This window comes from Macrotis lagotis, chromosome 5, assembly GCF_037893015.1.
Source record: "Macrotis lagotis isolate mMagLag1 chromosome 5, bilby.v1.9.chrom.fasta, whole genome shotgun sequence".
Classification (NCBI taxonomy): Eukaryota; Metazoa; Chordata; class Mammalia; order Peramelemorphia; family Peramelidae; genus Macrotis; species Macrotis lagotis.
Window position 1 is genome coordinate 237,615,269 of NC_133662.1, and position 21,969 is coordinate 237,637,237.

At 39.0% G+C, this 21,969-nt stretch overlaps 1 protein-coding gene across 1 annotated transcript in view; it reads right to left on the reverse strand.

Annotated features, from left to right (window-relative positions):
• RAB11FIP4 (RAB11 family interacting protein 4) overlaps positions 1-21,969 on the reverse strand; it is a 172,765-nt gene that overhangs the window by 118,085 nt on the left and 32,711 nt on the right. Inside the window, exons 2-3 of the mRNA XM_074188982.1 lie at positions 19,431-19,518; positions 12,237-12,325 (exon numbers count right to left, since the gene is read on the reverse strand). Coding sequence (XP_074045083.1) covers positions 12,237-12,325; positions 19,431-19,518 — 177 coding nt within the window. The remainder of the gene's footprint in view (positions 1-12,236; positions 12,326-19,430; positions 19,519-21,969) is intronic.

Here is a 21,969-nt window from a genome sequence, read left to right on the forward strand (position 1 = left end):
TTCCACAGCAATTCTTTCATCTTTTATCTTCTGGACTCAATGGGCTACTGATTTATTTTTTTTCCTTTTTATAATTTATTTATTTATTTTTAATTGGCCACTGATTTGAAAGACTTGAGAGTGGTTTCATTAACATTAGTATGGTCATCTAGAAAATTGTTCTCTGAAATTCTACTCATTTCATTCTTTTTTTTTTTAAGGTTTTTGCAAGGCAATGGGGTTAAGTGGCCTTGGGCAAGCCACACAGCTAGGTCATTATCAAGTGTCTGAGGTCAGATTTGAATTCAGGTCCTCTTAACTCCAGGGTTGGTGCTCTATCCACTGCGCCACCTAGCCACTCCTACTCATTTTATTCTGCATTTGTTTTTCACACGTAACTTTTGTGAATTCTTTTTCTCTCTGACATTATTCATCATGTATTTGGGTGAGTCCTACTTAGTTTGGGGTAGATCCAGGGATCCTAGATTATCAGAGCTGGAAGGGATTTCAAAGGTCCCAAGGAGTGGCAGTCTGGCTGTGTGACCCTGGACAAGCTAATGAACCTCTCAATGATGCAAGACAACTCTCTCAGAGAACAAATGACCAAATAAACACATCAAAACTGCTCCAGAGGGAGTTTTCTCACTGGGACTCCCTACACCTCTGATCAAAAAAGGGGGTGGGAATTCTAAGGTAAAATTTGAAGTCAGATGCCCTTGTCCAGATTTCTAGCTACTTACTCTAAGCAGCCTTTTAGTATCAACAGCCCCCCAAATAAAATCTTTAGTTATTTTGACAGCCCTTGTCTTGACAGACATGATAATTAGAAATGATCTTTTTTTATTCCACCATTTGCCTCTCCCCTCCCAAAGTCTTCAAAGGGATTTCAACTGCAGATCCAGTCCCACTGCACTCAGAGGGGTCACCACACTCATTTTCATCACCACCCTCTCCTAGCAGACTGTACTGAGTTAAACCCCTTGGAATGAGATGAGAATTGGTCTCCAGGACCTGCTTCTGGTTTTCTGGGAATTTGTCCTGATATTGAGCAAAAATATAGAATTTCATCATTTCCTCCCACACGAGGGTTATTTTTAACCCATTTCCAATCACAGCATTCCACCCCCCACCCCCAACCCAGTTTTTCCTCTATCTTAAAAAACTCGAAGGGAAACTAGAGAAAGCAATTTGGTCTTCCTGCTCCTACTCAGGCATAAGTGGGACTAAATGCCTTTTGAGGTCCCTTCCAGTTCTGATAATCTATGATCTCTGAATCTACGCCAAGCTAAGTAGGCCTCAATCAAAGACATGATGAATAATTTCAGGGGAAAAAAAATTCACAAAAGATATGCATGAAGAGCAAATGAAGAATAAAATGAGCAGAACCCACAGAACAATTTTCTAGATGGTCATACTACTGTAAATGAAAACCACTCTTAAGTCTTTCAGGTCAATGGCCAATTGAGTCCAGAAGATAAAGAGAAGGAATTCCTATGGAAGTGTCTGATCATTTGTTGATAACGTGTTGACTTGTCAAGCTCGGTCACATTTATTTGTTACAAAGGAGAGCTTCTATTGGGAAAATGGCAGAGATGGGGGGAAAAAAAGGAAAACAGAAAACTAATTTTAAATACAAAGAATAAAGCTAAAAAGTTAAGAAGTTGGGGGCAACTAGGTGGCACAGTAGCTAAAATACCGGTCCTGGAGTCAGGAGGATCTGAGTTCAAATACGACCTTAGACATTTATTAATTGTCTAGCTGTGTGACTTGGGCAAGTCACTAAACCTAATTGCCTTATTTAAAAAAAAAAGGTAGAAGAGATCACAAATAAAGGGCAATTTTTGTTACTTTCTTATTAAATTAAATATTGTCAATTTCTTCACTTCCTCTTCTCTTAATCTTACCTTATATTTTGCTCATTTAAAATCTTAAAAAAAACTCTTTTATTAGGGTTTGGGTTTTTTTTGCAAGGCAGTGGGGTTAAGTGGCTTGCCAAAGGCCACAAAGCTAGGTAATTATTAAGTATCTGAGGCTGGATTTGAACTCAGGTACTCCTGAATCCAGGGTGGGTGCTCTATCCACTGCACCACCTAGCCACCCCTCATTTAAAATCAAGATGCTAATATAAGTTTTACAATACAAACAAATCTTAGACAAATAAAAATAGGGTAACATATTTAATTGACAAAATCATTTTCAATTCTCATATTTCTAATTTTAAAATTATTACTATAATAATGTTACAATAGAAAGACTAAACTTAAGAATCCCTCAAAGGGCCAAGCAAAAACTGGTTTTTTTTAATCATTGGACATACTTGGTCCTTCAATGTGATGAGTTTGGGCGGGGGGGGGTGGAGTACTGTGTCTCAAAACATGGTTATCATTGTTGATATTGCCACTCATAATTCTCTTCCAACCACTCATTGAAATGGATGTTTTGTCCTCATAGTAGTTATAGCAGAAAACCTTATTTCACACAAATGGGATGCTACCAGCAGAATTGAAATTTCTATTTGCTTTGCTTTATGAACCAGAGAAATTTGCATTCCCTATACCAAAAACATAAGATTTTCACATTAAAATATTTGCTTAGTACATAATCTCAAGATAGGCATAATAACAGTTCTTGTTCAGATAGAGAAGGATCCAATTTAGTAAATGTGTTTCTTAGCCATTCAAATCTAGGTTTTTGAAATAAAAGGGTAGCTTCTGTAGATTCTCAAATGATTAGCTCACAAGACTTGACTTCCCTCTATGCATTATACGACAGGTTCTTTTTAAACTGGAAAATGAATAGAAACATTATTTTGTAAACTTATTATCCACAGCTCTGTTTTTTCATATGGGCAATCCCTTAACATCTGGGTGAATATAAATTTTGAAGACCTTTCACTGATTTATTTAGAGGACTCAATTTTTAAAAAAAATCCACCAAATATTCAAGATTCAGAAGGAAATTCAGCTGAATAGTGCTGTGGATAGAATCAGATTGAGGGTCAGGAAAACTGGAGTTCAAATACAGCTACAGACACTTCCTAACTGTGTGACCTTGGGCAAGACACTTTAACCTTTGTTTGCCTCGGTCTCCTTATCTGTAAAATGAGGATAATAATAGCAGCTACCCCTCAGGGTTGTTGTGAAGATCAAATAAGATAATCTATTATGGTACTTGATATATAATGAATGCTATAGAAATATTAGCTATTATGATAAAATACATTTTCTTCATTTTAATTATTTTTTCTAAGAACGATGGCAATGTCTTCTTTTAGTACAAACATTGTTTGAAGTGAGACATGAGAAAGTCAGCTTGTTTCATAATAATAGATATGCATCTTATATTCAGCCTTCATATTATCACAGACTTTTACAAAAAGGCTTCTTTTCAATGACCTAATTTTTGTTTTTTAGGTTTTTGCAAGGCAAATGGGGTTAAGTGGCTTGCCCAAGGCCACACAGCTAATTAATTATTAAGTGTCTGAGGTCAGATTTGAACTCAGGTGCTCCTGACTCCAGGGCCAGTGCTCTATCCACTGCACCACCTGGCCACCCTTCAATGACCTATTTTTCATAAAACTGATCACTTTTGTAACAACTTGTCACTATGCATGTGGCTTCATATTTCTTCTTAATTATTATTTTATTTTTCTTAATTACATGCAAGCAAAAATTTTTAACATTTATTTTGAAAAATTCTGAATTTCATGCTCTCTCCCTCCCTTTCTTCCTCTCTCCTTAAAAAGGCAAGCAAGTTAATATAGATTTTACACATACAGTCATGCAAAACATGTCCATATTAGCCATGTTGCAAAAATGACAACAACAAACACAGACCAAAACAACAAAAATAATAAAATTTTAAAAGTATGCCTCAATCTACATTCAGATTCCATCGGTTCTGGGTAGTGGGTGGCATTTTTCATCATAAGTCCTTTGGAATTGCTTTGGATCATTGTTATTGATTAGAACAGTTAAGTCTTTCACAGTTAATCATCACACAATATTGTTATTACTGTGTACAATGTTCTTCTGGTTCTGCTCATTTCATTTTGCATTAGATCCTGTAATTCTTTCCAGGTTTTCTGAACATCCTTTCTCATAGAACAATAGTATTCCATCACAGTTAAAAAAACCACAACTTGTTCATCTACTTCCCAATTGATAGACATCCCCATTTCAATTTTCGCCACCACAAAAAGATCTGCTATAAGTATTTTATGTATATAATTCCTTTTTTTTTCCTTTGATCTCTTTGGTATATAGATCTAGATTTGCTATTGCTAAGTCAAAGTGTATGCACAGTTTTACAGGCCTTTGAGCTTAGTTACAAATTGCTCTCTAGAATGGTTGGATCAGTTCACAGTTCCACCAACAGGCCATTATTGTTCTTCTTTTTCCACATCTCCTCCAACACTTGTCATTTTCCTTTTCTCTCATATTAGCCAATCTGATAGGTGGGAGGTTATGCATAAGAATTGTTTTAATTTGTACTTTTCTAATCAATAGAGGTTTATTTTCCAATATGGTGCTGTTACCTAAACCAGGAAGAGTTAAAACAGAGAAGGAAAATGATAGACCTATTTCCCTGATGAATCTAGATGCAAAAATCCTAAATAAAATCTTAGCAAAACGATTACAACAAATCATCACTAGGATAATACATTATGATCAAGTAGGATTTATTCCAGGAATGCAGGGTTGGTTCAATCTTAGGAAAACTGTCAGTATACTCAATTATATCAACAGCAAACCTATCAGAAACCATATGATCATATCAATAGATGGTGAAAAAGCTTTTGACAAAATACAGCACCCATTCCTATTACAAACACTAGAGAGTGTAGGAATAAATGGACTGTTCCTTAAAATAATTAGCAGTATCTATCTGAAACCATCAACAAGCATTATATTCAATGGGGAGAGGCTAGAGCCATTCCCAATAAGATCAGGGGTGAAACAAGGGTGCCCATTATCACCACTACTATTCAATATTGTATTAGAAATGTTAGCATCAGCAATTAGAGAAGAAAAAGAAATTAAAGGAATTAGAATTGGGAAGGAAGAGACAAAACTCTCACTCTTTGCAGATGACATGATGCTCTACCTAGAAAATCCCAAGAAATCATCTAAAAAACTACTGGAAACAAATAGCAATTTTAGCAAAGTGGCAGGTTATAAAATAAACCCTCATAAATCCTCAACTTTTCTATATATGTCTAGCAAGAAACAGCAGGAAGAGCTAGAAAGAGAAATCCCATTCAAAGTAACCTCAGACAATATAAAATATTTGGGAGTCTATTTGCCAAGACAGACTCAGAATCTTTTTGAAAACAATTATAAAACACTTCTCACATAAATTAAATTATATTTAAATAACTGGGCAAATATCAACTGCTCATGGATAGGTAGAGCTAATATAATAAAAATGACAATTTACCAAAACTAAACTATCTGTTTAGTGCCGTATCAATCAAAAGTCCAAAAAATTAATTTAATGAGTTAGAAAAAATTGTAAGTAAATTCATATGGAGAAATAAAAAGTCAAGAATTGCCAGGAGCTTAATGAAAAAAAGTGCAAAAGAAGGTGGCTTAGCCCTACCCGATCTAAAATTATATTATAAAGCATCAGTCATGAAAACTGTTTGGTATTGGCTAAGAAATAGAGTGGTGGACCAGTGGAATAGACTAGGTGTAAAAGCAGGAGATGATTATAGTAATCTGCTCTTTGAACCCAAAGAGTCTGGTCATTGCGATAAAAACTCCCTCTTTGATAAAAATTGCTGGGAAAATTGGAAGTTAGTATGGAAGAAACTTAGATTAGACCAACACCTCACACCCTTTACCAAGATAAGATCCAAATGGTTACAGGACATAGATATAAAAAACAATACTATAAGCAAATTAGAAGATCAAGGACTAGTCTACCTGTCAGATCTAAGGAAAGGGGAACAGTTTACGACTAAGGAAGAGTTGGAGAATATCACCAAAAACCAGTTAGATGATTTCAATTACATTAAATTAAAAAGCTTTTGCACAGATAAAACCAATGTAACCAAGATCAAAAGAAATGTAGTAAATTGGGAAACAATCCTTACAACTAATGATTCTGACAAAGGACTCATTTCTAAAATATATAGAGAACTGAGTCATATTTTTAAAACAAAAAGCCATTCCCCAATTGACAAATGGTCAAAGGATATGCAAAGGCAATTTACAGATGAGGAGGTCAAAGTAATCCATAGCCATATGAAAAAATGTTCTAAATCATTAATTATTAGAGAAATGCAAATTAAAGCTTCTCTGAGGTACCACCTCACACCTCTCAGATTGGCCAGTATGACCAGGAAGGATAATGATCATTGTTGGAAGGGATGTGGGAAATCTGGGACCCTATTACACTGTTGGTGGAGCTGTGAACTCATCCAACCCTTCTGGAGAGCTATTTGGAACTATGCCCAAAGGGCAACAAAAATGTGCATACCCTTTAACCCAGCAATACCACTACTGGGTCTATACCCTGAAGAGATGAGGAAAAAGGGTAAAACCATTACTTGTACAAAAATATTTATAGCAGCCCTGTTTGTGGTGGCAAAGAATTGGAAATCCAGTAAATGTCCTTCAATTGGGGAATGGCTTAGCAAACTGTGGTATATGTATGTCATGGAACACTATTGTTCTATTAGAAACCAGGAGGGACGGGATTTCAGGGAAACCTGGAGGGATTTGCATGAACTGATGCTGAGTGAGATGAGCAGAACCAGAAAAACACTGTACACCCTAACAGCAACATGGGAGTGATGTTCAACCTTGAAGGACTTGCTCATTCCATCAGTGCAACAATCGGGAACAAGTTTGGGCTGTCTGCAAAGGAGAATGCCGTCTGTATCCAGATAAGGAGCTGTGGAGTTTGAACAAAGTGCAAGGACTATTCCCTTTAATTTAGAAAAAAAACCAGATAGCTTATTGTCTGATCTTGTTACCTCTTAGACTTCTCTTCTCTTTAAGGATATGATTTCTCTCTCATCACACCCAATTTGGAACAAGGTACAACATGGAAAGAAAGTAAAGACTGACAGAGTGCTTTCTGTGGGGGGGAGGGGGGAGGGAAGCAAGATTGGGGGAAAAATGTAAAACTCAAATAATATCTTTAATAAAAATAAATTTAAAAAATAGAGGTTTATTTTTTCATATGAGTATAGAAAGTTTCGACTTCATCTGAAAATTGCCTGTTCATATCCTTTGATTATTTATCAATTAATAAATGACTCATATTCTTATTAAATGTGACTCAGTTTTCCATATATTTAAGAAATGAGGCCTAAATCAGAATGACACTGTAAATCCACTCTCCTCCAGCTTCCTTCTTTCCTTTTAATCTTAGGTGCATTAGTTTTGTTTGCACAAAAAGTCTTTTAATTTGATGTAATCAAAATTATTCATTTTATACCCCATTATGTTTTTTATTTATTATTTGGTCATAAATTTTTCCTTTATCCATAAATCTTAAAGGTAACATATTCCATGCTTCCCTAATTTGCTTATGATATCATCCTTTGGGTCTAAATCATGTACCCTTTTTGACCCTATCTTTGTATATACTGTGTGAAGTGTTCTTCAACTAGTTTCTGCCAGCTACCCCTTCAATTTTTTTTGTCAAATAGTAATTTCTTTTTCCAACTCTTGGAGCTTTGGGTTTATCATACACTAAATTTCCATGGTCCTTTACTACCGTGTATTGTGTGTTTAATTTATTTCATTATTCCATCACTCTATTTTTTATCCAGCACCAGATTGTTTTCAAGGTCATTGTTTTTACAATATAGTGGACAAGTCACTTAACCAGGTCTGTCTCAGTATTCTCAATTGTAAAAATGGAGACAACATCACTAATTCAGTAGGGTTGTTGAGAGGATCACAGTCCAATTACATATTAGTTATATGTCTGGACAAATCACCTCCCATCATCATCATTGCAGTGGATTCAAGGAAGACATGAGAAATCACACTTCTGTCATATGTCTTGTATGTCAGTTCACATGTTGACATGTCAGCCTAGGTCATACAGCCAGATCAGATTCCCCTAGCAGTCTTATTCCATAGACGAATCAACCAGAAAGGAGGAAAGGGATAGACTCAGTGACCCATAAACCCAGAGCTTTTGAGTCACAGGCTCCCATCCAGTCTTTAAACCAAATGACCCTCTTCATATAATGTCCTACAGGATTTAAAATTCATGAGAAGTGGGATTGCAGCTTGGATCTGTGACAACCCTGCTCTTTCTCCCATCTCCCCCCAAACCCCTAAACTCTCCCTGGGTTGGCATTTGTTGCCCAGCCAGCTGCTTTGTCATTGCCACCACCACCACCATTCCCACCCCCTTTCCTTGTTACCAAGAATGGGTTCCTTCAGCAGGCCTCTCTAATTGCTCCTGGAACAAATTCCAAAACAGCAAACCAGCTGGGATCCCAAAGCTACCCCCAGACGTGACCCAATTCATTTGGTTCACTGAAGTTCTGATGATCACATCCTCTCCCCTTCCTCCTTCCCTCAACCCATTCTCTAGTCACCAACCCTGGCCCCATCATTCCTTAGCTTGCTGACATAGGGAGCATGGACTAGGAGGCATCTCCAGAGTGTGGATCAACGCTCTGCTCGGGTCTCTGGAAGTTGAATGCGGCTATGGTCGCCTGACAAAGATGGTGGACCATAGTTCCCTTACTTCCCCAAAATTCCATATGTGAACTCAGACATATTGAGTTGAAGACATGCTTTAGGCATCTCTTTCCTCTGAAGAACTCAAAGTATTCTCCCTGGCCAGATCCCCTGCTCCTCAGAAGGTCATTTGACAGAAGGAGAAATCAAGAGTCTTGGGTGAAGTAGGAAAATAAATGTTTACTGGGCTGTTGATTGATAGGATTAAACAAGAGGGTAGCACAGATTGAAGGGATCTCAGAGGTCATCAGGTCCAGCTACCCTTTGGGCGGTCAACCTTCTGCTGATGAACTTTTCTCTCTCCAAATCTGACTTGGGTGGAGAAACACACAAGTAGATCTGCTGTGTGTGTGTGTGTGTGTGTGTGTGTGTGTGTGTGTGTGTGTGTGTGTATATTCAAAGACCTTCTGGTTTGGTAGCTTGCTCTCCACCAGCACTGTCTTCAAAACTCTAAGAATATCATGGTGCTAGAGAATATGATTCGATAAACTCCAGTAGTTCCCTATTACCTATAGAATCAAGTGCAAATTCATCCATTTGGCATTGAAGGCCCTTCACATCCTGGTTCCAATGTACCTTTCCAGCCTTAGTCTTCATCTTCACTCATTCTTTGGTCTGGCCATACCAGCCTTCTTGCTATTCTTCACCCAGGACATCTCCCATCTCCAGGCCTTTGCTGACTTCCCTGTACTCCTTTCTCCCTCACCTCTTGCCCTGAGAATCTCTAGCTTCCTTCCAGGTTCTGTTCAAGTATCATCTTTCTACACAAAGCATTTCCTGATAGCCTTAGGAATTGATACTTTCTCCTCTAAAGTGATAGGTTGTTTGATTGTTTCAGGCGTCTGACCCTTCATGACCTGATTTGGGGTTTTCTTGGCAAAGATACTAGTATGGTTTGTCATGTCCTTCTCCAACTCACTTTATAGATGAGGAAACTGAGATCAAGAGGTTAGATTTGAACTCAGGTTGTCCCCAATTCAGGTCCAGCACTCTGCACTGGCACCCCTATCTGTCTTCCCTCTTCTAAATTACCTTGTTTTTGCGCATTTTGGACATATTTGTACATTTTGATTCCCCAGATGGAACATGAGCTCCAGGAGGTTAAGACCTTCTTAATTCTTGCTTAGGGGGAGTATTTGGCATAGAGAAGGCCCTTACTAAATGTTTGCTGACTCATTGTATCTCAAATCCTGGTTCTGTCATTTACTACCCATTTGATTTTGGATTTCATTTCCTAAGGCCTCAGTTTCTTCCTTTGTCAAATGAAAGTTGAACTAGACTTCCAAGTTCTCTAAATCCAAGATCCTATTATTTCTACAGATGAGACAATAGAAGAGGGTTCTGGTCTAGGCCCCAGAGTTAGCACTGGAAGGACCCCAGAGGCCACTGAATGAAGTTAAACAATGATGAGGTCTGAATTAATTTAGGAAATTATAAACATAAAATACATTCTCTTCCCTACCCATCTTCTTCCTGACTTGTAAGGTAATTTAAAATAACGAGCTTCTTGAGAAGTCAGTCAATCACTAAACTTTAATTAAGCGCTTATATGTGCCTAATTGGGGCGGCTAGGTGAGTAGTACACAGATCTAAGATGAGGAAGACTCATCTTCCTGAGTTCAAATCTAACCTCAGGATCTTACTAGCGGAGTGACCCTGGAGAAGTCACTTCATCTTGTTGGCCTCAGTTTCCTCATCTCTAAAATGACCTGGAGAAGGAAATGGCCAACCAGTCCAGTATCTTAGTCAAGAAAGCCTCAAATAGGGCCATGAAGAGTCAAACATAACAACAATAATGTAATCCAGCAACTAATTAATGTTGAATGATTGATTGATAAATCAATTCAAGAATCTGATTTTTCCTTCCCCATTTTCATTTCTTTTTCTTTCAGAATCTTAGCAAACCTATTTTAAGAGGAAAAAGTTGCCAGAGAGCGTGTGTGTGTGTGTGTGTGTGTGTGTGTGTGTGTGTGTATGTAAACAGTAACAACCTTGGGTCTGACACTTGGGCTCTTGTTAGCAGGTCTACTTCCCAGGAAGAGCCCAAAATAACCTCCCTGTTTGCATTTCCTCAGGGGACAGAGGCCTCCAGTTTTTCAGTCCCACTTATGCAGAAGTAAGAAAACCGTTCTAAATGGTCCCCAGTTCACCCTTTTTTTCTCCTTTTCTTCTTTCTGTCTCATCCTGACCCCTAGTGGACAATCAGGAATCCACAACCAATGCTCTCATCCATCTTTCTCTTGCTCTGTCTCTAGCTCTCTCCCTTTCTCTCTCTCTCTGTCTCTCACTGCCTCTCTGTCTCTCTGTCTCTGTCTCTCTGTCTCTGTCTCTCTCTCTCTCTCTCTGAATTTGCCTCTGCCTCTGCCTCTCTCTCTTTCTCTTTCTCTCTCTTTATATATAAATATAAATGTCTCTGTCTTTCTGAATCTGTCTCTCTGAATCTCTCTCTCTCCCTCTCTCTCTCTCTCTCTCTATCAATCAAGGTTAAGTGACTTGCCCATGGTCACACAGGGGGTATCTGAGGTCAGATTTGAACTCAAGTCTCTTCACTCCAGGCTGGCGCTCTATACACTGGGTCACCTGGCTGCCCTCCTTAGGGTCTCCACTAGAACTGACATTCTGGGCTTATCCTGGGTCAGGTGGGTCACTCTCTATTCTGAAGGATGGCTGAGATCAGAAGATGGTGAGATCTCTGTAGAGGAGTCAGAAGGAATCATGACTTTTGTTCAATTACTAACCTCCCCCCAACAAACAATATTTAAAACCTCCTTGTGTTCATTCACCTGTGAATGACTCATCCAACACTCAGTAGAAAAGAATCCTAGCCCTATAGGGGCTTGTCTCAGGGCGAGTTTATCAAACACAATGAGAAGAATGGAAATATAACAGTAACAGCAACAATGACAACAATATTTACATAGGACATTAAGGTCAGCCAGGGACTTTACAGATGATGGTTCCCTGTTTGCCTTGACCGTTTCCATCACCTCCTACTGGGTGGTGCAGATGGTAGAAATCTAAGAAGACTGGGATTCAAATCTAGCCTCAGCTACTGACTGCATGAAGCTCTGTCCACTTCAACTTCCTCATCAGTAAAAGGACGATAATGGCATCTACCTCCTATAATTTGTTGCAGGGATCTAACAAGATAACTGCCCTTGGGCAGTGCCAACATATAGTAAGACCTTTATAAATTCTTATTCCCTTTCCTCTTCCTAATTGGTCTCCCTGCTTCTTCTTGTCTCTCCAATGTATCCTCCACTCAACTGCAGAAAGAGATTCTCCAAAAGCACAGTCTGATGATATCACTCCCCTGCTAGCAAAGGCTAGCAAGACCATTCATCGAAGAGCTGACTTGGCCATACCCTCACCTAAGGCAGGGTAGGTACCAAAGGAGTAAGCAGAGTCCATGAACCTCAGAGGAGAGAGAATGTTCCTCCAAACTAAGAAAGCTAAAAACATCAGAAAAGAAAAGGTCCCAGCAGCCCAGAGACACTCTTCCAGGAAAAGGCAGCGCCTATGGATGCCACGCTCGGCGCTTACCTGGTCTTCCAAGTCCCCGATCTCTGGTTCATACTGCAGGGCAGCTGCACTGTCCATGGCCAGCACATCCTTCAGCACCTCTTCACATCCTAGGGATAAACAAATAGGCCATAAGAAAAAAAGAAAGCCCATGGGCCTAGCCAGGAACAGTGTAAGTCTGGGGGCAGAGTGAAGAATTGTCCATAGGTGGGGACCAGGGATGGAAAGGGGCAGAAGTGAGGGTGGGGAATAGGCTGTGTGACAGAACAGGTCCACCGATCCCCAAGGGACTGAATGAAGAGATCAAAATAATCTCCAAGTTCTAGCTGTATATCAGTTTCTAGATCCAGCTTTTCCAAGAATCATTTAGCAAGTATCTATTAAACAGACTACAGCAATATGTCAAGAAATTCGGGAGAACAAACTTGTATTTATACCAGGGAGGCATGTATGGCTCAACATTAGGAAAACAAATAAATTAATTCTGCTAAAAACAAAGAAAACAACCACCATGTGATTTTTAATAGGTGCAGAACTATACAGTATTTATGTAAAGAATACTAAAAAAGCCTGGGCAGAAGACCTCTCTTTAATATGATCAAACACATATACTTAAAACCAAGATCTACTATTGTTTGCAATGAACAAACAAGGGAAGCTTCCCCAGTACAATCAGGGCAAGCAAGGACGTTTCCTTTCTCCAAATATTAGCTAATATAAATATAGAAACACAGCAATAAAACAGGAGACCAAAATGAAATGTATAAACACATAGAGAAAAGAAACTGAATACTTGGTGGAATATTTAGAAAAAACCTCCAGAGAATCAGGGAAGAAATTAATTGAGATAATCAGTAATTATCAAGGTAGCAGAATACAAAATAAATTCACAAAATCATTAGCATTTTCATATTTTAAAAAATCTAATCAGTACCTGATTAGGAAGGGAGGGGAAAGGAAGGAAAAAGGAAAAGGAGGAAAGCCTACTGTATCTTCACCCACACTGTTAGCAGAACTATTTGTTATGGCTCATTCTTCTGGGAGAAATCTAAGTGAGTTCAAGTTTTAAGGTTCTACTTCGTTGAGTTAAAGGATCATCGAGAAAATTAAACTATGACTTAACAGGTCTCCTCCCATTTTATATTTTCAGGGCCCCAGTTTAGATATTTGTGAAATACAAAGATATCTGTCCAAAGACACAAGTTAGACACACCCCTTAGACAATGTGATCAAAAGAGTGTATAAGAGAATCAGGAATACAAAATACCACCAGCAACTGAGGATGACAAAAATTGGGCAGGTTTTGTTTGGTTTGTTTGATTTTTTTTAGCTCTGCCTATACACACTGTGGGAGGAGGGAGAGAAGGAGAGGGAAGATCCCCTTCAGCCTTGCCTGTGCTTGCAGTTGAGGAGGGTCAATCCATGACAGATCAATCCCTTTTCTCCAAAGAGACTGTAGTATTGGGGTGGCTAGACTGTACAGTGGATAGAGTACTGGCCCTGGAGTCAGGAGTACCTGAGTTTAAATCCGGCCTCAGACACTTAATGAATCCCTAGCTGTGTGGCCTTGGGAAAGTCATTTAGCCCCATTTGCCTTGCAAAAAGAAACTCCCCCCCCCCAAAAAAAATATTCTCACCAAAGAGACTGTAGCAGTCTCATCTGCTTATGGTTAGCCACTCCAGAAGGTTGAAATGGTTTTCATGCTTTTCTTCTATTCTTCCACTGTCCCACACTTTAGGAGGCTAACATATCTCCTACCTTCTTGACCCTTACTCTAATCTATTTAGTCTTGCCTAAATAACACCAAGGAGTTATTGAATTCTTCTCTGGAAGTCTGTGGATAGGGATATCTAGCTTTTTCTAAATATTTTTTATTTCTCTCCTAATAAATCAAATTGTAGTATTCCATTGTATGAATATTTAGCCACTCCACAATTATTGGTTGTTTACAGTTTTCTTTGAAATAGCAACGTTTTGGGTACTTTTAATAATTTTAACTTCAATGGTGGGGATGACTATTTTGTAACTTTACTGTGTTTAATAATCAGATGTTTTCCCCTAAAGATTCCACCAATTTTGAATCCTACCAGCAGTGTGGCTTATTATCCCGCAGTCATACTTACATTGAGTTTTTATTATGTTTAAATAATATGCTTTGGTACATCCTAGGTTATTTTTTCCTTTGAGGCTTTGTATGTAGCAGCTTTGACTTTATTGTCTTCTTCTGGGGTTCTGTTTTGATCTTCCCTGTCACCATAGTAATTTTTTATAGTCAGGATTTTTTTCTGTTGTTTGCTCATTTTTCTAGCCTATTTCTTGACTTTTAATTGTATGCTAAAGTAGGGCTGTTTCCAGAATGGAGGGGGCACTGTTCAGACTTCAGATTTTTTTTTTGTGCAGCTGTTTTCAGAGATAATTCTGGGGACCTCTAAGTTTTCAGTTTTTCCAAGATGATGTGGAGAGGTGTGTTTACTTTCTTGGCTTGTGCTCTGGCCTGTGAATGACCACAAGGACTCTTTTCTGTCCTGAAACTCTAACCAAGGTCCCTGCTCCCCTGTGGCCACAAGGGGAGCCAGCGAAGGGACTTTTGTAATCCCCTTCTAACCAGTTGTCCAACCCCCTTTACCATCTTTGAGCTGAGAGATCTGGAAACCATCATTGCTGCCACTGAGTCAGTTGCCCCTAAGTCTTGCCCTTAGTTTGCTGGGGTGCAGCCTGCACTGGACTGTGCTCCACTATCACCCTGATGCAACAGATCTTTCCTTTCTAAATTGTGTTGGGATGGAAGATTGTTTTACCCCATCTTTTGTGGGTTCTGCTGTCGTTTTGAGGCATTATTTGAAGTTATTTGGAGGAGTTTTGGCAGAGTTCAGAGAAGTCCCTGCCTTTTCTCTGTTATCTTGGCTCTGCCTCCTCCAGTGGAAACTATAAATTGATTTTTTTTTGTTGTTTTTACAGGGCAATGGGGTTAAGTGACTTGCCCAAGGCCACACAGCTAGGTCATTATGAAGTGTCTGAGGCTGGATTTGAACTCAGGTCCTCCTGACTCCAGGTTCAGTACTCTATCCACTGTTCCACCTAGCTGTCCCCTATAATTTGAATTTTTTAATTTTTGTGATATAATAAAAAGAAAAGGCTTTAGAATCAAGGGACTTAAATTCAATCCTTCCTCCTAACCCCACCACCTATTTACCCATGTGATATTGGAAAAAGACCTTGGATAATAACAGTGCTCAAACAATGTCCTCATCTATATAATGAGAGGTTCAGACAACATGGTCTATATATAAGGTTTCTTCTAGCTCTAAACTTATGAACCTGGGATGCTGGGATCATTACTGAAGTTACACAATTTTTCAAGTGATTATTACTACTACCCTCTTTATTAAGAGTTTATTCCCATTCTTTGGCCGTTTCCCCCCTGGAATGCTTTTTAATGATCTTAACAGTATAGGTTAGCTGGGTGGTGCAATGGATACAGTGCTGGGCCTACTGTCAGGAAGACTTAAGTTTAAATCTGGACTCGGACACTAACTAGTTGTGTGACTATGGGCCAGTCATCTAACCAACCCTGTCTGCCTTAGTTTACTCATCTGGAGAAGGAAATGGCAAACCACTCCAATATCTTTGCCAAGAAAATCCCAAATGGGGTCATGTTGTTAGACAAAACAAAAAAAAATGACTAAACAACGACAGTTTTTATTAGTTCCTTTATGAATTTAAAATATTATGTTTTTTCCTGTTAAAACATTAGGAGAAGGGCAGCTAGGTGGTGCAGTGGATAGAGCATCAGCCCTGGAGTCAGGAGGATCTGAGTTCAAATATGAGCTCAAGCACTTAATAATTGCCTGTGTGACCTTGGGCAAGTCACTTAAACCCCATTGTCTTAAATAAAAATTTCTTAAAAATCAGAAAAAATATTGATGACAGATATAACAGGAAAAATGCCCAGTAATGTGATCTTGAGCAACTTATTTAACCCCTGACTGCCTCAATTTTCTCTACTGTAAAATGAGGATAGTAAAAGCACCTGCCTCCTAGGGTTATTGGGAGAATAAATGAGAAAACATTTGTAAAAAAAATTTTCAAACTTTAAAATGCTGTATTATTGCTATTATTATTATAATAACCAAATATGTGTTAGGCACTTAAGCTATAGATGCTTTGGATGTTTAGTGAGCCAAGCACAGAAATGATTAGACAGAAGAAAACAATCTGGATTGCTTGGGGGAAATTGTGCAGTGTCCCGAAAATTCCCAAGCTGCTCCCTTATACCCAAACCTGTTGTTTTTATAATTAATATAAATTTATAATTACAAATATATTATAATTATAATATATTATAATTATAAAATTATAATATAAATTTGTAATTAATATAAATATTAGCAAATCTTGGAATACCATTATCCCCGAAGAAGTTAAGTATAAAAAGACCAGCAGAAAATATTGATGACAGATATAAGTTGCCCAAGATCATATTACTGGTAAATGCCAAATGTCAGATTTGAACTCAAGTCTTCCTGACTCCAAGTCCAGTCATCTACTTATTCATTCAAATATATCATAACGGATAATAGGCATTTGACATATGGATTATTTCTGATTTCTTCACAGAGACTATACATCCCACTGAAGAGATCCTGCAACAATAAGGGACTTAAGGCAGCCTATACATTACCCATATACATTGGCATCTAAAGTAGAAGTTTTTAACCATAATGTGTATCACAGACACCTTTGATGATAAATACCATTCAATATTTTAACTGCATAAAATAAAATACATAGAATTACAAAAGGAAATCAATAATATTAAGATAAATTATATTTGATGATGTTCAGTCATTTCAGTTGTGTCTTCCTCTTCATGATCCCATTTCAGGTTTTCTTGGCAGAGATGCTGGAGTGATTTATGATTTCCTCCTCCAGCTCATTTTATAAATGAGAAACTGAGGCAAACAGGTGAAGTAACTTGCCCAGGGTCACACAGTTACTGTCTGAAGCCATATTTGAACATCAGGAAAATGAGTCTTCCTGACTCCAGATCTAGAGAATTTCTCTTTTATTTGGGTCTTACATAAATCATCCTTCTTGATGGTGCAAACACCTTTGCCAAGCATCTGTCTCTCTGTTTCCTGTCTTTTTTGACCCTAATAATCAGAAAATTATTGAACAAAGTTCTCTCTATGGTTCCACTTAACAAGGCAATCTTGTATGATTTTCAGATTTTTTAGGAGAGACTTTCTGCTGGAGGACAACCTTAATGGCTACAGTTTATTCTTCTAAATATATATATATATATATATATATTAAGTTTTATTAATTTTGAGGTAATGGGGTCAAGTGACTTGCCCAAGTCACACAGCTAGGGAATTATTAAGTATCTGAGGCCACATTTGAACTCATGTCCTCCTGACTCCAGGGCTGGTGCCCTATCCATTGAGCCACCTGGCTGCCCCTAATCAATTACTTTTATGATCAAATAATAAACAGCATCTTCTCTGCAGCTTTTCAGTGTTATAGTCTTGTAATCATTTCTACAATAAAGGCCCTTCCTACCTTGCAGGGCTCTTGTGAGGATCCAGTAAGGTCAAATTCTCCAAAAATGATAATAATTCCTGGGGTTCCTAGAATGATTACACCAGGTTCTATGCTTCTACATCTAACTTAAAAACCATAACTTATGGGCCCTCACATGTGCTTTTTCCCCACTCTAATCTGCCACAGCACATAGTTAATTTAAAAAGCAAGGCATTCAAGGAGCTACCAAAGTGAGAAAAGTTGTAATATACTAGAGTATTTTCCCCATAAACCATATTTTCCTACAAATACACACACCTTCGGTGGGAAGTATGAGCACATACAGAGATCTGACATTAAGAGAATGCATGTTGCCAGGTCACATCATATTTCTGATGTCTTCTAGGGATGTATCAATTAGTGATAATTATGCCAGGTATTGGGGATACAAAGGCCAAAATCAAATAATTCCTGCCCTCAGGAAGCTTAAACTCCTTGAGGGGAAACAAAATAAATATGAAAAAAGTATATAAATTTTATGTAAAATGAGTATGAGTTAACTTTTGTTGGAGGAAGCACTATCAGAAAAGAGTGAGGAATCAGGATAGACTTCATGGAGGAAGTGTCCTTTGAGACAAGCCAGGGATTCTAGGAGTTTGTTCAGAAGAAAAGTGACATGATCAGATTTGTGCATTGATAGTTGAAATACTGGGCCAGCTACGTGGTTCAATGGATGGAGCCAGAAGAATCTGAGTTTAAATCCCACTAAAGACATTTGACACTTGCTAGCTAGGTGACCTTGGGCAAGTCATTTAAAGCCAATTGCCTTGCTGCCACCCCCCCCCCAAAGAAAGAGAACTAAACTATCATTCAGTTAAATGCTTTCTGTCCTTTCTAAGTTCATCCAACTGAAAGTGGATCAGTCGAGAGATCCACTGAGCATCTCAACTGCAGTCTGCTATTGGGTAGAGAGAGGGAACTCTCCAGGACAAGGAAAGACTTAGCGCTCTGTAGTAACAGCCATTTCAACCTTGGCGTTTGGGTAAGATTCAAGCTCAGGGTTCCAGATAACCACAGCCTAAGATCTTCAGCAGTTTAGCAAGCAAATCTATTTAAACTGACTGGCAAAGTAAAGAAAGAGACAGGCAAATGTTCTCCATCTACCAGCCCTAAATAAATTCCTTTGTTATGCATTTCTATCCCTTGGCTTTGACTTTGTATTTTGGTCAGTAATAAACCTTGCTTTCCCCCTAAATTACAAAATACTATGCAAGTGTGAGGAATTTATTATTTTTGTTATAATTACTAAGATTATTATTGGTCCCAGTGAGAGTCTGGGAGTATTTTTTGGCATGAAGTGCTATTAAGAAGTTTGTTTTCTTAAAACAGAGCCCAGCACAGCTTGAATATAAGTAAATGATAAGTGGATGAGATGGGCAAAAGAGAAAAGAAAAAGCCATTTCTTTGATTCCTTTGGCAGTTTCACTTTGCTGATAACATCCCACCTCTTCTCTCTACTTGAATAGAGAAGGAAGCAAGGCTAGAGGGGACCACTTTGGAGAGTACCTAGAGACTTGGCCAATCTTTATTCCAAACCTCTGCCAATTTCTTCAGCCAGCTGTTTCCTTCAGCTGGATGGACCCCCCCCCCCAGCTGATGACCACCCACCACCCCTTCCCTCCAAGCCTCACCTTTCATGGCAAACACTCCATGGCAGAAATCCTTAAAGTCGATCCTCCCCATGTCATTTGGGTCCAAGTATTTCACAAGTTTCTCTACCTGTGAGGAAGAAAAGAAAACCAAACTTGAAGCAATGATACTGCAAAGCCTCAAAACACAGAGGACTTTGGGATAAAGAGGGAAGAAGATTTAAGTTGGGAGAAGTATAATGGGGACAGGGGGAAGGGTGGACTGCAACAGTTAAAGGGCATCAGTCCCTTCTTTCTCCAGTCTTCCAGACACTCTGTTGGAGAAATTTTCCCTCCTTGGTCTCTACCCATCAGTTCTTTTTTTTTGGGGGGGGGGCAAGGTAAATGGGGTTAAGTAGTTTGCCCAAGGCCACACAGCTAGGTAATTATGAAGTGTCTGAGGTTGTATTTGAACTCAGGTCCTCCTGACTTCAAGGCCGGTGCTCTATTCACTGCACCACCTAGCTGCCCCCACCACCAATTCTTTAATCTTGGCATCACCACCAGGTAAGGGAGTTTCATTGTCATCCTGTTGACTGATGACACTGTTTAAACCTCAACAAGCAAAATCAACATCGGCCTTTAAGGTCAGAAACATTTCTGGAAGAACTATTTGGTTTAATTTTAATGTAGTATAGCTAGTTGCTGACCTCCTATACATATTAAAAGCAGCAAGGTAGAAGGTAATTGATTTTGACCCCTTATTCTTTTCCTGTCCCATTTATTTATTTGTTTATTTTTATTTGTGCAAGGCAATGGGGTTAAGTGGCTTGCCCAAGGCCACACAGCTAGGTCATTATTAAGTGTCTGAGGCTGGATTTGAACTCAGGTACTCCTGACTCCAGGGCTGGTGCTCTCTCCACTGTGCCACCTAGCTGTCCCTATCCCTTTCATTTATATGGGAGGCCAAAACTATCTTAGGATTCAGAAATTAAAGGGGTCTGAACCCCAAAGACCCCTAGCAATATACTGGAATAGTAATCTTAAAATCAACACTCTCTGGGTACGATTTAGGAAGTTAAGCAGAGAGGCAGAGAGACTTTCTGAGCCTAGTTCAGTGAGTCCTCTGATAGAAACACTGACCTTGATGATCAAGTTCATATACTTAGGCCAAGAAAGGATCCAGGGTCCATGTATCCCAGGGGCTCTTGGCCTGGAAGTCCATGAACTTTTTTTGAAATTTGAAAACTGCATGTCAAAATATAAGGTTTCTATGATAAACTAATGTATTTTTGTGATGCATAAAACAATATTCTAGAAAGGTAGCATTGCTATGGCTGATGCAGAGAGATTGCCATATCATTATCCTAGGGCAGACCCCAATCACCACTTCCCCATTAGAGCACCCAGTTTTAAGGCATTTGCTCCACTTTGTTCTTGGGGGGGGGGGTCCCAGCTGGCTTGAAAGCCAAGATCTGAGGGGCTAGCAGTCATAAGCTACTTACATCCTGCCTCCATGTTGCAGAAGATGAGAAACAACATGATATAATGTATTGAGGTGTTGGATTTGAAAGTTGAAAAGTAAGATAAGGTTAAAAAAATAGCCTTGATGTCTCAAGTAAGGAATTTCCTTCTGGAGTGTTCTGGACCATTTCAACCAAGATTCAGAGAACCAGGCAGACACTTGGATGTAAGGAAAACCCACAGAAGTGTCTCTCCCCCTATCCTCCCCCCACCCCACCCTAAGCCAATTTTGATGGCTAGGCATATTTGAACTCTGGCTTCCTAAAAAGGACTTTGGTTAAAAAGTCTTTGAACTTTAACTTAAAAGGGTGAGAGCAGAGCCCACTCTTCCCTTTAGGAAGAAGAAATAAAAATAATAATGATGTTTATCTTTCATTGACAGGGTGCTGCCAAGGAGGCCCCCACAAAAACAGAAGCAATGATGAGCAAAGACCACATGTTACACCTACACACCCAAGAGGAGGCCAATGAAGAGCAGATCGAGGAGGAAAGCACAAAGAAATGGCCAGAAAATACCATTTCTCCTGCAGATATTAGAGGTGTGTTCCTTCTCTGTATGTTCCCTGGACAGTTCTCCATGCATATATCTCTAACTATGTTCCACAACATGTATGCTTCCTACACATGACATCTTTCGTGTTTGCCCATGGTCATATGTGTATAACTCTCCCAATATGTACTTTTTGCATGTCTGTTGTTGTTTGTCCTTCATTCTCAATGACGTGACAAGCACATGAATTGGATTTGGGTAAGGGGCGGCTGTGCCAAGTCACCAACCTCACTTTCTCCTCAGGAGTCATCTGGGTCCAGTGGCCAGATAGGAATCAGTATGACTGGAGATGGCCCTTATCAACTTCCTACTGATGGTATATGTGAGACTGAGCTCCAGGTTCATGGGAGAAATATCTTGTTGCTGCTTTTCTTATAATACTATTTTATTAAATGGCTGAGAATTTGAAATTTTATCCTAGAAGCCTAGGGAAGCATTAAACTTGACCAGGGATAGAGAGTAGAATGGTTAGAAATATTTACAGGGGCAGCCAGGTAGTGCAGTGGATAGCACACTGGCCCTGGAGTC